This window comes from Chelonia mydas, chromosome 5 (assembly GCF_015237465.2).
Source record: "Chelonia mydas isolate rCheMyd1 chromosome 5, rCheMyd1.pri.v2, whole genome shotgun sequence".
NCBI classification, from domain to species: Eukaryota; Metazoa; Chordata; order Testudines; family Cheloniidae; genus Chelonia; species Chelonia mydas.
In genome coordinates this window covers 34,288,672-34,305,490 of record NC_051245.2, presented here as the reverse complement: position 1 = coordinate 34,305,490, position 16,819 = coordinate 34,288,672, and the positions used below count along the sequence as shown (strand labels likewise).

Here is a 16,819-nt window from a genome sequence, read left to right as displayed (position 1 = left end):
AAATACCTCTCCTGATGCATCCCAAGACCACATTAGCTTTTTTTCACGGCCATATCACATTGGCGGCTCATAGTCATCCTATGATCAACCAATACTCCAAGGTCCTTTTCCTCCTCCGTTACTTCTAATTGATGCGTCCCTAGCTTATAACTAAAATTCTTGTTATTAATCCCTAAATGCATGACCTTACACTTCTCACTATTGAATTTCATCCTATTACTATTACTCCAGTTTACAAGGTCATCCAGATCCTCCTGTAGGATATCCCTGTCCTTCTCTAAATTGGCAATACCTCCCAGCTTTGTATCATCCGCAAACTTTATTAGCACGCTCCCACTTTTTGTGTACAGCTGTTATAATTATGTCTGAAAGATGACCAGTATGCCAAAGATATAGCCAGACTTGTGTATGTAGAATATGCATCTATGATATATACAGCATAGCTTCAGCTGATGTCACTATGGTGGGAAGGATACAATACAGAGTAATGAGAGATTTTGAATCTGCCAGTGTGATTTATTGTTAGGATTAAAGTAGTGGGGACTTAAGCCTAAAGTGAAACACTTTTTTGCTCTTTCAGTTAGCACTGATACAGCATCAGTGCTCTATTATCTTGGACCAGCCATCTCTTTGCTAGTACTTTGGTACTACCTGCCAAAATGGTGCTTAATGATGTTCTAGCATAAGTGAATTAGCACTCTTGGCCTAGTAGCAGCATTCCCAGAAGTACTGTCTACTGGATAGAACACTTCTGAGAATGACACTAAAAGCAGCAGTGCTGTTTTCAGGGGGGTAAAGTCATTGGTTGGCTGGTGGCCCTTATATTCTCCCATTTAAAGGGCAGTCAAGATGGTATCTTGAGGCTTTCCTAATCCTTTATTTTGTAAGCAGCAACACATATGTCCCTTTTCCTCCTAAAGTGATGGTCAGCAGCCTCCTCAGAGTTCTACTCTGGTGATGCTCTCTGGATTGATCAACAAGAGTCTAACTGGTTCCCACATCAAGGCATTGGGATGTCCATGAACTGCAGTGTAGAGAAGCAGAAAAGTTTATATTGTTCAAATCATGGAATAACAAGACCTCTAAGTACTGGGAGTTAGTAAGAAACTTTCCCTGAGAGCAGGTTTTTGCTCCTTTCTGCTGAAGCATCTGGAACTGGTTGCTGTCAGAGAGAAGATACTGAACAAAATGGACTGGCCTGATCCAGAATAGCAATTCTTACATTCCTATCATCTAGAAATAAACTTTGAGTGTCACTTTGGCAGCTGTTGTTTATTTCACTGATGCAAATATAAAAACTAATTTTAATTTTCTTTTGTTTTCTTAGAGTTTAGAATTCAGTTTCCTCAGCTCACAGGGGTCCTGACACTTGCTTTCTTCATTCATAACTGTGTTATCACTCTCCTTAAGAATAACAAGAACCAGGAAAACAATGTAAGTAACTTCATGAGAAATTGTCAGTTTAGATTTAAAGATGATAGCCCACGCTAATGTTTTCCTGGATGGACATCTCTCAAAATTGATCCAGAGGCTGTAGCAGGTGCAGAACACAGACCTCTCTTGCTTTTTCCAATAAGAGTGAGGGAGTCATTTATTCTGGCTTTCTGCTGGCGCACCAAAAGTGCATATAAATAATTTACACTACAGTTTCCCATTCCAATAGCTGTTTATCCAAAAATTGTAGTTATTGGAAACCACAGTATGCCCCTCTTTAGCCCTGTGTTAGTTAACTTCTCAATTATCGTCTTAGCATTAGTGCTTATTAATACAAAGCTGTTTATTAGTGCCAACAGACTGAGAGGTTTGTTAATTGAGAACCTATTAACAAGTAATTAACTAATATAGAGCCATCTGGGGGGACACTGGATTCAGATGATGAGGATTTCTATATCTGTGAAACTGCAGCTCAAAACAGCACTTCTATATATCTAAATGCCTGGTTATCCAAATACTTTGGCCGTCCCCCAGGCTGTTTGGATAAATGGAAGTGTACTGTAACTCACGTGTAACCAGGCTTTTCAAACTTATTTGCTGTCAAATTGACAGCAAACTTGCCAAATTTCAGCCAAGAAGGTGCAAGTTTGAAGCTGTAAAGGCTCTGAAAATGACCATTTAAAATGAAAACACTTGAACAGCCTTAACTAGAATTATCACTATGGCTGGGAGCTGAACTATAATATTTAGATCTAGATCCAACTTTTCCCAGAGTTTAGGTGTGTTCAAATTCAGGGGTCCAGTCCAGGCTTATCAAGATCTTCAATGAAAATGTAATTCGCTTTACATCACAAAGTAGATAAATGTTCAACTGTGGTTGAAGCTCTGACTTGACAGCTCAAAAATGAGGCTCAGCTTGTCCCTAGATGTGTATGATACACAATAAGATCACCCACTATTTAATGATCCTGTCAGTAACTTCTTAGGCACGTTGTAATAAGTCAACGATGGATGGCCAAAAAGTGAACTCCTTTAGGCAGGGACCATGCCGCCTTTTCTGTTTGGACAGCATCTTGCATGTTATGGGTGCTACTGAAAATAAATTAATAGGGCTGTCAAGTGATTAAAAAAATTAATCGCAATTAATTGCACTGTTAAACAATAATAGAAGACCATTTATTTAAATATTTTTGGATGTTTTCTACATTTTTTCAAATATATTCAATTACAACACAGAATACTAAGTGTACAGTGCTCACTTTATATTTTTCATTACAAGTATTTGCACTGTAAAAAAAAAAAAAAAAGAAATAGTATTTTTAAATTCATCTAATACAAGTACTGTAGTGCAATCTCTTAACATGAAATTGAACTTACAAATGTAGAATAATGTACAAAAATAACTGCATTCAAAACTAAAATAATATAAAACAACTTTAGAGCCTATGAAGTCCACTCAGTCCTACTTCTTCAGCCAATCCATGCAGACAAACAAGTTTGTTTACATTTGCAGGAGATAATGCTGGCCGCTTGTTTACAATGTCACCTGAAAGTGAGAACAGGTGTTCTCATGGCACTGTTGTAGCTGGTGTCACAAGATATTTATGTGCCAGATGCACTAAATATTCATGTTTTTTCATGCTTCAACCACCATTCGAGGGGACATACGTCCATGCTGATGACGGGGTTCTACTCAATAACAATCCAAAGCAGTGAGGACCGACACACACTCATTTTCATTATCTGAGTCAGATGCCAACAGCAGAAGGTTGATTTTCTTTTTTGCTGGTTCAGGTTCTGTAGTTTCCGCATCAGAGTGTTGCTCTTTTAAGACACCTGAAAGCATACTCCACCCCTTCTACCTCTCAGATTTTAGAAGGCACTTCAGATTCTTAAACCTTGGGTCAAGTGCTATAGCTAACTTTAGAAATCTCACATTGGTACTTTCTTTGCATTTTTGTCAAATCTGCAATGAAAGTGTTCTTAAAATGAAAAACATATGGTGGGTCATCATCCGAGACTGCTATAACATGACATATATGGCGGAATCTGGGTAAAACAGAGCAGGGGACATACAATTCTCCCCCAAGGAGATCAGTCACAAACTTAATTTAAAAAAAAAAAAAAAAAGGTTAAACGGGCATTGTCAGCGTGGAAGCATGTCCTCTGGAATGGTGGCCGAAGCATGAAGGGGCATACGAATGTTTAGCACATCTGGCACGTAAATACCTTGCAGTGCTGGCTACAAAAGTGCCATGCGAACACCTGTTCTCACTTTCTGGTGACATAAATAAGAGGCCAGCATTATCTCCTGAAAATGTAAACAAACTTGTTTGTCTTAGCGATTGGCTGAACAAGAAGTAGGACTGAGTGGACTTGTAGGCTCTGAAGTTTTACATTGTTTTGTTTGAGTGCAGTTACGTTACAAAAAAGTCTACATTTGTAAGTTGCACTTTCGCAACAAAGAGATTTCACTACAGTACTTGTATGAGGTGAATCAAAAATACTATTTCTTTTGTTTATCATTTTTACAGTGCAAATATTTGTAATAAAAATAATATAAAGTGAGCACGGTACACATTGTATTCTGTAAAAAGAATCACCAAGAGAAATTCTGTAATTTTCGCCAACCAATACTGTGGATCTCTCAGGAAACCAGAGTCGTCTGTGTGGAGGAGGCCTGATGCCTTCACATCAGCTTCAAGGCCTCTTCTGTGGTTTTTCCCCACTCACTGACAGTACAGCTCTGCTTGCTTCCTCTGCTGAAAGCAGCATCTAGAATCCCTTCTTCAACTGTATAATAAAGCAGGGACAGTATTAACTTTTCTGAAGTTTCCTCCATGGGGTTTGAGGAGGAGAAAGAGGTGTGGGGGAGGGGAAGGGTGTGTATACAGACCAGCCACCACATTGATCTCAGACTCCCTCCCCCAGGGCTATTCTAGGGCTCCTGGGAAGTGGTGAAACAGCACATAGTGGAGGTGTCTGATGCCCTTCCTTTCATGTGTGTTGGGGAGGATGTGCAGTTGGAACCCATCGCTGTGCATGGATTTCAGGGGCATGATCTGGCCCAGAATCTCTCCCTAGGTTAAAAATTTCCTTGCTTGTATAAGCTCAGATAATATCTTAAACATGTCAAGTCTGTCTTTTTAATTTCCTTTCTGATATAATACTTTCTAGTTCTACAGCACCTTCTCATCCAAAGATCTCAAAGCACATTTTAGACATTTAATTAAATGCAAACACTTCTGTATAGCTGATGCATCATTTAATCCAGTAAGTGGTCAACAAGCAGAAAGTATGTATCTGTTAACAAGTGCTAGCCTGTATTAGATGCTCCTGGGTGTGGTGGTAACTTACACTTGCAGATTTGCACTGAAGAGATTTTTCCAAGTTTATCATAGAATTTCCACTCTAACCTGTTTTGAGACCAAAATTTTATGGGCTCATGTGGAAAGTTCATTTTTTAACACAGCCAAAAATCAGTTTTTGTTCTTCAGTCAGTCATCTTTTAATGAGGAGTCTGTGAAAAGGCACAGAAGTGCACAAACCTGTAAGTATATTACAGCCTCATAAAATCAGAGAAGTGTAGGGTTGGACTGACCTCAAGAGGTTGTCCAGTCCATTTCCCCCCTTGCTATATCAGAACCAAGTAAACCTAGACCCTCCTGACAGGTATTTGTCTAACCTGTTCTTAAAAACCTGCCATGATAGAGGTTCCACAACCAACCTTAGTAACATGTTGTGATACTTTGCTAAACTTACAGTTAGCAAGTTTTCCCTAATAACTAGCCTAAATCTCCCTTGCTGCAGATTAAGCCCCATTACTTCTTGTCCCACCTGCAGTGCACATGGAGAACAATTGGTCACCACCTTTTTTATAATAGCCCTTAACATATTTGAAGACTCTTACCAGGTCCCCTGAGTCGTCTTTTTCTCAAGATGAAATATGCCCTGTGTTCTAAACCTTTTTGTTGCTCATTTTATTGCTCTCCTTTTAACTCTCTCCAGTTTATCCACATCTTTCCTAAAGCATGGTGCCCAGAACTGAAGCTTCACCTGTGCCAAATAGGGTGGGACAACTATCTCCTGTGTCTTAAATACTACACTCCTGTTAATACTCCCCAGAATTATATTTGCCTTTTTTTTTGCAACTGCATCACATTATTGGCTCATGTTCAATTTATGATCCACTATAACCCTCTGATCTTTTTTTTCAGGAGTACTACTGCCCAGCCAGTTATTCCCCATTTTGTATTTGTACGTTTGGGGGGTTTTTTTCTTTTCCTTCCCAAATATAGTGGTTTGCACTTATCTTTATTGAATTTCTTGTTGTTCATTGCAGACAAATTCTCCAATTTATGAAGGTCATTTTGAATTCTGATCCTGTTCTCTAAAACACTTGCCATCCCTCTGAGCTTGGTGTCATCCGCAAATTTTATAGGGATACCCTCCGTTCCATTGTCCAAGTCATTAATGAAAATGTTGCATAGTACCGGACGCAGGACAGACTCCAGCAGGACCCCACTAGATACACCCTCCCAGTTGGACAGTGAACCATTGATCACGACTCTTTGAGTGTGTGGGTTTTTTTTTTCCAACCAGTTTTGCATCCAATTTATCGTAACTGCATCTAAACCACATTTCCCTCGAAGAGAATGTTTGCTTCTGGTTAGACATGATTATTATTACTATTCTTACATAAATCAGAATCTGGAAGGTTCCTTTTAAAATGGGAAGCAGAGACACGTCTGTATTTTGAGTCAGATTCTGTTTATATGCAGAACACTTGAACAATCTGAAGTCACGTTGATCAAAAGCTATTTCCTCTAATATGGTAATACTAAATACCTGCACTTATGTAGTGCCTTCAATCCGAGAAATGATGAGTGCTTTACAAATGCTAATTAAGTCTCACTGTACCCCTGAAAGGTGTAGAGCTATTGGCCGAGATCCTCAAAAGTATTTAGGTACCTAATTCCCATTGATTTTGATGCAAGTTAAGAGCCTAAATGCCTTTTGAGGATCTGGGCCTATTATCTCCATTTGACTGATGGCAAAACCGAGGCACAGAAATTAAGTGGTTGTTTTTTTTTGTTTTGTTTTGTTTTAAATCTAGCATTACACAAGAAAGTTCTGCAAAGCCAGGCATAGAACCCATGTTACCAGGCTCTCAGTCCTGTGCCTCTTAGATCACAAGTCGTCTTAGGGTAATCCGCACTAAAGTGGTTGATTTACATTTGTGATTTTACGTAAGCAATTGATGCAATTAATTTAAATTTGTGAATAGTTTCTTGTACTTTCAAATCTCTCCATAATTTAACCCCACCCCACCTATCCAACCAGTAACCCAGTAAGGATAGGCAGGTGGCAAGCTGTAACCACTTCTACTGACCAGCTATGAATTGTGCTCATCCTGTTATATTTATTCATTACCACATCTTCTCCAGCCTGCTTGTTTGTCTCATGCATCTGCCATGTCTTGTCTTTTAGACTGTAAACTCATTGAGGCAGGGACTGTCACTTAATATCTGTACAGTGCTTAGTACAATGGGGCCCAACCTATTTGAGGTTTTTTAGGCAGTACTGTAACAGAAATATTTAAAAATAATGCAACTGTGTGTCCATATGTCTAGATTTAATCACCTTTTTGTCTCATTACTCATAATCCCTTCTTAATTTTATCTGGAATCATGCCTTCTAAAAGCTGTTCATACTTAGTTTTCGGAGACTGTTCTGAGGCTGGCTTAACAATAATCAGAATTTTTTCATTGTTTGCAAATAATGACCATATGTTGTTCAAATGTAATTCTCCCAGCTTGCTTTTCCTGACTCAGATTGTAACAAGGGAACTAGTGGATATTTCTAGAAGGTAAAATTCAGTTTGTATATGCAGCCCATACCACCAAATGAACCCCTTTTTTGGCTTGCAGAAAGTATTTAGAGCTAAGGGTTGCTTTCTTGATCTCCCTATTATGTTTGGGTTTTTTTGTATTGCAGTAACACCTATAGGCCAGGGTCCATTGTGGTAGGCACTGTAGAAACATATAACAAAGAGTGTCCCTGCCCCAATCTTAGCACAGGATAAGAGACAACAGGTGGTATGATATATAGCTGGAGGGAGCATAAAGGGAACAATGAGATAGATGATATTGATTGGCATAAGCAGTGGTCCCAGCACAACTGCTGTCTAACCATTGTCGAGTTTAGCTTTAATAGTCCTCTGTATCAAGGACAGTCACGTTAGAGTCATTCTCCTTCAGGACATTTTCCCTCATAACTACAAACAGTAGTCACAAGAAAGAGTCTGTTAAATCTAGCATTTACTGACTACAGGCTAAATATAAATAACACTGAGAGAGAGAATGCAGGAGAGGGACTATATACATATTTTGCAGAAATAATACATTATTTATATATAGGAAAACCACTTCAAATAATTCTTTTTAAACTAGAGTGAGCACAGGTACTTATGTTTCTATAGAAGATCTAGAATAAAATTTTAAAAATTAACTAAATTTCGTTTTCAAATGTCACTTAGGAGCCTCAGTCCCACTGACTTTTAGTGCCAAAGTCACTTTTGAAAATGGGACTAGGGCTCCTAAATCACTTAGGCACTTCTGAAAATGTTATCCCTAATCTCCTACCGCTTCTCTGATCACTCAAGAAACATCTTCTGGTTGTCAGTTGAAGTAATTTTGAGAAAATTCCAATGCTCAACCCTTTCTTCTACCATGTAGTATCAGGAAGGAGGTTCCAGCTTTAAGACTGCACCCTTATTTAAAGGCTATCTGGCTGTCCTACTGTTTAAAGAAACCCCTTCTAGCATACAGCCTGTCAGTTACACCTTCTCCCAACTGGTGGCTCCCCCTCAAAGGACCCCGGAGAGAGGTGCATAGAATGAGTATGTTACCTAGACCTTAGAACAGAAGTCTTCAATCCGTGGTGTGTGCCCCCTTAGGGGGACATGGAGTAACGTTCAGGGGGGACGGAGCTGGGGCCTGGACCAGCCCCCACAGAGGGCAGCGAGGGAACTCCGCTCTTGGCTCCAGTGTGTGAGGTAATATCTCTTACTGAACCAACTTCTGTTGGTGAGAAAGACAAGTTTTCGAGCTTACACAGAGCTCTTCTTCAGATCACCACTACCATATAACATTTATACCATCCACTCAGACAAATTGGTCAGGCAGTATGCTTTGTCCTACCGCTTCCTCGTTTGCTTCCTGACTAGGTAGCAGTGTAGCAGTGCATGTACACTGACATTTTCCAGTGGCAGGGCACAAGTTTCACACTCAAAATATACATGAACAAAGCATACAATTGTCATTGTATATCTATCTAGTCTAGCTAATGTATTTATAGAGCACCAATTACAGTATCTAGGCACTGTTTTGAGTGTTGGTATTTTTGCTTAGAGTATCCATTCTACATGCGCGTGATTGTTCTGTGTGCACACATTATGCAGAATCAGCTTACATGCTTGTGTTTGAAAATTTTACCCCTAGAGATATTTTTCTAAATGTTATGCAAACAATCGCTGAAGGTTACAGTTCTTATTTTGAATATGTTGGCTGAGTTTGTAGTAGCTACATTGGGAATCTAACACAGCTGCAAGCCTAGAAATTAGATCATTATGTGCTGGTTACAGAAATGTAGTCAGCAGAAGTAGGTGCTCTGTTGATGCATCCTGTAGGGGGAAAAAGATTTTGAAAACGAGAGAGAGAGAGAGGATCTTCCAGATACATTACTAAATAGGGTTCTACTGGTGTCCTGCACACTGGCTTGATTTTCCTTGGATGCTCAGTTGGTAGTGTGTTGATTTTTATTAAGAAAAAGACATTAGACTATTTGATTAGAAGAAAAATGTGTACATATATGGACTTTGTGAACAGATATAAGTGGGGAAAAGTAGGACAAATTTGGAGGCCTACTAATCCTGATCATGTCACTATAAGTCCTAGTAAAATAAGGTCATGTCAAAAGTGTTACCTGTAATCCTTTAAGAAGCTGATCACTAGCATCATCAGAACAAATTGTTTGGCAAGTGATAGTGAATGTCCTGGAGAAAGCACGCAGACAAATAATACAGAATCTAGCTAGTTAATAACCAAAAACAAATGGTGTCATAGTGCAGTTCCAAAGCAGTGATTGATGTAGGAAATTAGTTGCTATTAGGCTATTTTAATGTACTTAAAAGGTTAATGTCTCAATGAGTTCTGCAGCTTGGAAAATTATTTCAAAAGTGGATGTGATTGCTTTTCCACTAATTAATTAATATCCTTTGTTATGTGAAATTTGCTAGTAAATTTCACAAGTGTAGTCCACACAAATTTTACATGTATTAAATGTATATACATTTAGGTCAAGGTTTTCAAAAGTCGTTGCCTAAAGTTAGATTCCTAAATCTGTATTTATGTACCTAAATTAGTGATTTTCACAGGGACTGTGTACCCATTAATTCTCTTTGACTTCATTGGAAGCTATTGGGTCCTCAGCACATTTGTAAATTTCATCACTTATAATTAGTCACCTACATATGGATTTAGGAGCCTAACTTTAGACACCCACTTTTGAAAATTTTGGCCATAATTTAATGTACAGTGCTTATACAGAACACTATAGTGAAGGCAAATAATTATAGTGAAAAGATTTACTATAAAAATATGGTTCTAAAAGTATATAATACCTCTGGGAGGTAGGGAGTGACTGAAACAGAAAATATATGGTTATTCTGGATTGCTGTATCTGGCCTTTGAAAATAAGTGTACGTACACTCTCTCAGCCCAGCAGCCTTCCCATTGTAAGGGCACTGTTGCCCCCTTACTAACATTCAGTGGGGGTGTTTTAGTTGCTAGCTCCCAGTACTAAAAGGGGGGTTGATGGGAAACCAGGACCCTGAGACTGAGTGTCCTCAGGAACAAGTGGGAGAGGGCAGTGCTCCAGGTCATCCTGAATGACAGGGTGGGCAGGCTAATCAGGGACTCAGGAGGCCAGGGAGGTCCTGTCCTCCGTGTGAGCTGGTATTGCCTGGATCAGACAGAATGGGGCTGAGCTAAAGAGAAAGCAGGGGTGCAAGCTGAGCTGGGGAGCAGAGCTGTGCCAGATCCAGAGAGAGCAGCTCCTGTCCTGGGAGCAGAGCTGCAGCCCCAAAGCCAGAGGCACAGACCAGTGAGAGCAGACTTGCCCTGGGAGGAGAGCTGCAGCAACCAGAGCCAGAGGGGCCAGAAAAGCAGGTCAGTGCTGGGAGCAGAGTCACAGAAGCAGCCTGCAGAGCAGACCTGTCCTGGGAGCAGAGCTGTGGCAACCAGAGGCAGAGGGGCCAAAGAAGCAGCCCAGGGAGCTGGAGGCAGAGCAGCAGCAGTGCAGAGACAGAGTGGTGGAGCTGGGGCTGGAGCAGTCCAGAGCTGGGTGCTGTGAGCAGCTGGGGAGAGCGAGGGGGACCCTGGGCAGCGGGCCCAGCACAGGGAGACACCTCAGCCAAGAGGCTCTGCAGGCCAGGCTTGGATCATAACCCTGATAGGGCGGGGGCCACGTTGGGAAGAAGGATCCTACCACTTAGAGCCTGAGAGCGTGTGGCCACCACCAGAGCAAGTGTCCAACCCACAGCGTCCCTACAGCACAGCCAGGGCCTGAGAAGAAGGCCTGGGACTTACAAGGAACAGACTGTGAACTGTCCTGACATTCCAGAGACACTGTTTGTGATGTTCCCTGCCACAGAGCGGGGTGATGTGTTTCCTTTAACCTTTCCCATTTTTCCTTATTTTTTTAAAAATTAATTGTTGATTAAATAACTTGCATTTGCTTTCAATAGTATGTAATGGTCAGTGGGTCAGAAGTGCCCAGTGCAGAGAGAGTACCCCAGAGTGGGGGCACCCTAGCCCCTGTCCTAGGTGACCACAGCAGGGTTGGGGGTCGAGCCCCCAGGAATCCTGGGCCCAGCCTTGTTGGGGTTACGAGGACTCTGCCAGACAGGAGAGTGGAAGGGGAGCCCTCAAGGGCAGGGAGGCCACTGGGTAAAGGAAGTGGGAGCGAGGACTCAGATCCTTTCGCTAGCCCACTTCACCGGGGTAGTGCAGAAACCAGGAAAGTTCCCCACAATAGTGGGACTATTCCCCCATTTACACCATGTTGTGTTCTTTCAGCATGTGGGTTTGTTTCATATTACAGTATAAGATGTTAGATTATGCTCTTTAGTTACATCCATAGGAACTAACGTGATAAATGTGTGCATTTTGAAGATTTCTCTGTAGACCATATTCTTGGGTTTCAAAGTACTTTGTTAAAAAAGATCATTTTCATTATAGCTTGAATCTGGCCTGCTGATGTGTGTTAGCTGCCAGTTTTTAGTCCTGACAACAGACTTGACATATGGTATCAATGGACTCTTTGGCTATCCCTGCTAGTTGTGCTGAATGTGTCCTGAGACTTGTTAGTGAGTGGGTGTATATGAGAAGGCTGTAGAGGCTCTATTTAGCCTTTGTATTCTTTGCGTGATTGTAGTGTTTAGCAGTAATACCCTACATCTGTCAAGGAAGCTGTTCCTGGGATCCTTTTGTTAATGTCGGATCCAAATAGATCTATAATACCTGCCTAGTGACTGCTTTTGTGTACCTTCTTCCTGCTTAAAGGGACAAATTTGCCTTCACTCAGGCAGATCGCCCATTTAACCCCATAAGAATTTAAGAGCGTAAGGACTGCAAGATTTGGATCACATTGAATGTACTAGACTTCATATTTTTGCAGAAGAGGGGAGAATACTTCAAAAATCTGTGCATGGAGTCCAAATCCCAATGATGTCAATGGGACTCTTTCCATTGACTTCAATTGGATCAGACTCCAATGCTAACTTTTGTCATTGTCTAAGATAAGATTGTCTGTCTCTCTTTATCACTGTCTTGTTCAGAATCTTGCAATGAATTATTTTCATGTAGTTGCATTAATGGTCCACATTTTTATCAAATAACTTGCTTTACAAAGAAAGTAACTTAGTATGGTATATCTAGTATATTGTTAACCAGTAAGTTAGTTCATCAGATTTGTTCTTTGCTGTGTATGTTAATGCCAGAATAAAAAGAGAATTTTGTTTTTTCAGGTGAGAGACCTTTCCATTGCTTATTTCCTGGTGGGATTAACATATCTCTATGTTGGACTGTTAATTTTTGCTGCATTTCCCTCTCCGCCGTTGTCCAAAGAGTGCATTGAACAGGTAGAGAAAGACACTTTACTGCACTGTTTCCATCCCTTCTAATTACTGTGTGTAAAAATCCATACTTGTTCCTCATCCACTAACTTCTATCTGTCTCTATCTGTGTGACTGGTGGCTCTTTGGGGCAGGGACTGTGTTCTTGAATGTATGGAAAGTGACTAGCATGTTGTGGACACTTAGACAAACAAATACTGATGATTGCATCGACTCACTAATCTGCCTGCCACTACTTCCATAGCCATGTAAGGATAAACATGGTAAAACAGATGTCTAACCATTGGGACTGGGAGGACCAAAGTGTGCTCAAAAACAAATTAAATCAAACTTGTGAGCTGGCTGGGTTTTATTAATTTGGGGGGGAGGGGCACTACACTGGCTAATTTGTCTGAAGGCTAATTGACTATGAGCTGAACAGTTCAGGCTTCCTTAGGCTCTGATCCTGCAAAGACTTATGTGTGCATTTAAGTTTATGTGCAGTGACTAATCCCACTGACGTCATTGGGGCTATTCATAGCTGCTAAAATGAAATACCCACCTTAATCGGTATAGGATTGGTGGTTTAGATGGTTAAATCTTTGGGGGCAGGAACCATCTTTTTGTTATCTGTACGTACAGTGCCTAGTACTGTGAGGGGCCCTGATTGAGGCCTCTGGGCACTAGTGCAATACACTGGCAGGAAGGCTGTCATACCTTCCACTCTCTCATCCATCCATTGGGCCACCCTGATCCCCTTGCCTCAGGCTGCTTCAAAAAGAGGTCGTCTTTTCATGAATCATTTACTGCAAGATGCTGTGCATGTACTGTTGAGAACTTAGCATAAAAACATAAGAATGGCCATACTGGGTCAAACCAAAGGTCCATCCAGCCCGGTATCCTGTCTGCCAACAGTGGCCAATGCCAGGTGCCCCAGAGGGAGTGATCCTAACAGGTAACGATCAAGTGATTTGTCTCCTGCCATCCATCTCCACCCTCTGACAAACCGAGGCTAGGGCCACCATTCCTTACCCATCCTGGCTAATAGCCATTAATGGACTTATCCTGCATGAATTTATCTAGTTGTCTTTTAAACCCTGTGGAGACCCCAGTGGAGCACCACATGGAGGGAGGCTACTGACAGGCTATAGCCATATCAGTACTGAAGATAATGTTTAACCAGGAAGCTCTTCTGTGAGCCATTTGAAAGAGCCATGATTAAATAATGGCTGTCAAACACTTGTTTCTTTTATTGTTAGTAATTATACAAAACAGTTATGGAACAGTTTGTACATTTAACAGATATTTCAGCTTGTCGAATCCACCCATTCCTTATTATCTGTATAGGATCCAGCTTCAATTATTACAAATAGGTCCCCAAAAAGGTGGCTTTGTCATGGAGCTGCGGTTTCCGAAAACAAATAAGGTTTTATGAATTTTCACAGGATGAAAGGATACTTTCACTTGCACCAAGAGCTGTTTATGCACTTTATTGGGCAGTTAGATGACTGCTGGAATATCATGATTCCCAAGGTAAAGGGACCTAGAGCCAACAAAACATTCTTAAGTTACAATTAATTCATGTAAACACAATATTGTGGATAACAGGGGCATTTAAAATCCTTTGCATATGAAGACCGGTGCCAGCTCCATATTCTGTACTCAGGGATATGTGCTGTTTGGAAAAATAAATGTCATCTAGTGAGGGCAATACACAAATTATATCACTGGCCTTTCATATTACAAACCTTAGGTTATATTTAGTTGTATACAGGCTGCACAAGAGAGAGTTCAATTTTATGTCTTTGATTTGAGAAGCACTATTCAGGCTTCATTTTTTCCGCTCACAACACTTGTTAGGAATCTAATACAACTGTTGTCAATCCTGCCTAATTAGCCTTTCTTATTTTAGAATTTTTTAGACAATTTTCCCAGCAATGACATCATGTCATTTGTTGCAAGATTGTTCCTGCTATTCCAGATGATAACTGTGTACCCGCTGCTTGGCTATTTGGCACGAGTTCAGCTATTAGGACACATCTTTGGCAACGTTTACCCAAGGTAAGGACTCTACCCTGTGTCAAGGGATTGACATACAATGCTTCACTGGTTTCCTGTTGTGCCAGATACTCCACTAAGGTTGTGGAGTTTGCAGTGGGGGAGACGTATGTGTTTCAAAAACTACCCCTGCAGTTTTGTAGTGACATATTTGATGGCTAAGTTTGTGAAGGCTAAAGATTGGATGAGCATGGAAAAATAAGCTTTGCTCTTGCCTTCAGAAGTGGGCTCTGCAGGTCAGGGCAGTGACACATTTGTTGTGGCAGGATGAGAAATCTTGCATTTCAGCTGCTTGTTCTATGGACCCCTTAGGCTGGGGGAGGGGACATTTAGATGTAACCGGGCTTGTGCCCACCCCACCCCAGGAACTCAATAGGTGCCCCTCCAACAGAGTGGATACTATCTGGGGTTCTCTGTTTGGTGTCACCCTCTGATTTTGACCCTCATTCCCATCCCTGTGTTTTCATTTGTTGTCCCCTGTATTTGCTTGAGCCCTGGGTTCAGTGGTTCCTCCCTTTAGGCTGGGGGAAGGGCCTTTAGATGTGGGCAGGTTTGCACACTGCCCCACCTCTCCCTGGAATTCTGTAGGTGTCTGTTCTGTGGATAAACAGTCAAAGCCAGAAGTCTGAAGCCAGAGGGGAGCAGAGATAGGAGCAAGGGCAAGCACAGCTGCAGGCATGGTATGCACTGAACATCCACTGAACTGCTGTGGGGGCCAGGCTTATGAGCAGGACTGCTAAACCAGCAGCCAGTTGGGCTGTGGCCACTCTGACAGTGCTAAGGCAGTGCAGTTGGGCTCATTAGTTGCCTAGTAGCTAGGGTTGCCAGTTTTGGTTGGATGTATTCCTGGTGATTTAATCACATGATGTAATGTGAGACTCCAGGCCAATCCTTGAGGGTTGGCAACCCTATTAGCAGCACAGTTAGTCAGGGAGCAGACCAGCAGTTGTTCTTAGCTGGTCTGGTGCCTGACACGATATAACTATTTCTTCCTATCTGCAATCAGGAACTGAGTTTAGACAAAGGATAAGCATCCCTCTCTGGGCAGAATTTTCTCTCGTGTTGACTCCACAACTCAGATTGGTTGAAGGGGAACTTTTTGCCAGTTTACATACCAGCAGATTCACTTAGGCAAACCAATGCTGGTCAGTTAGACAATTAAACAGTTATAGCTTACTAGACCCAATAAGGAAACAAAGAGCTCCAGGAGTCCTATATAGGCAAGTCTGCTAACTCTTCATGGAGGAAGGAAGGGAATGCCTCATTGCTCTAAGATCTATCTCCCAGATGCTCTAAGGAAAAACTTGATCTTTTGAAGAAAAGGTTCTCCTCCCTGCCATGTTCCAGTTCCTGGCAAATAAGTAAAGGATCTCTAGCAGACCTATACCTGGTGATGTGGGGAATGTCCATCTCCAAAACATTATTCCAAATACATTAGTCCTCTGTCAGGTACCTTCACAATTCATTGTGCTAGCATCTTTTTGCACATATTTGCCCCACTGCTTTTCTTCACAGGTAGTTGAAGATGTTAAGTCAAAAGGGCAGATAATTTTCTCATGGTCTTCTCATGGCCAAGATGTGTCCTGAGTTTGTAAATCACTAGCATAGGCATTGCCACACTGGGTCAGACCCAAAGTCCATCTAGTCTAGTATCCTGTCTGCAACAGTGACCAGTACCAGATGCTTTAGAAGATCAAAAAATCTTGTAGTGGAACTATGGAAAAATTGGACCATTGGAAGGAAGCATCTTCCTAATCACCAGTACTTAATGGTTGGTTTATGCTCTGGGGCATGAGCATTTATTGTCCTGTCTGTTGTAATTATGCGTGTTCTCTTTGCCTATATAAATGGCTAATCCTTTTTGAATCTTGCTAAGCTCTTGGCTCTCATGATATCTTGTGGCAGTGAGTTCCCCTGGTTAATTATATGTTGTGGGTTAGATATAAAAAGGTATTTCATTCTGTGAGTTTTAAATTCGTTGCCTCTTGTATTGAGAGGATAAATAGGTTGATGCAAAGAAATCATTGAGCATCTCTGCAATGTCTTTCCTCTTTAATTGCTCCCTTTTCTGCCTGGTAGCCCAGCCAACCCATCCATTCTCTCACAGGCTTGCTGCTTCTGCTATAGTTAAACTCTTAGCACTCAATAGTT

The 16,819-nt window shown here is 41.3% G+C and overlaps 1 protein-coding gene across 9 annotated transcripts in view; it reads left to right on the top strand.

Moving 5' to 3' along the window:
• The window catches only part of SLC38A9 (solute carrier family 38 member 9), an 80,794-nt gene that overhangs the window by 49,756 nt on the left and 14,219 nt on the right, over window positions 1-16,819 (top strand). For all 9 annotated transcript variants that reach the window (XM_043546895.1, XM_007053869.4, XM_037902809.2 and 6 more), the window contains 3 exons: window positions 1,328-1,434; window positions 12,524-12,637; window positions 14,523-14,671. In XM_043546895.1, coding sequence (XP_043402830.1) covers window positions 1,328-1,434; window positions 12,524-12,637; window positions 14,523-14,671 — 370 coding nt within the window. The remainder of the gene's footprint in view (window positions 1-1,327; window positions 1,435-12,523; window positions 12,638-14,522; window positions 14,672-16,819) is intronic.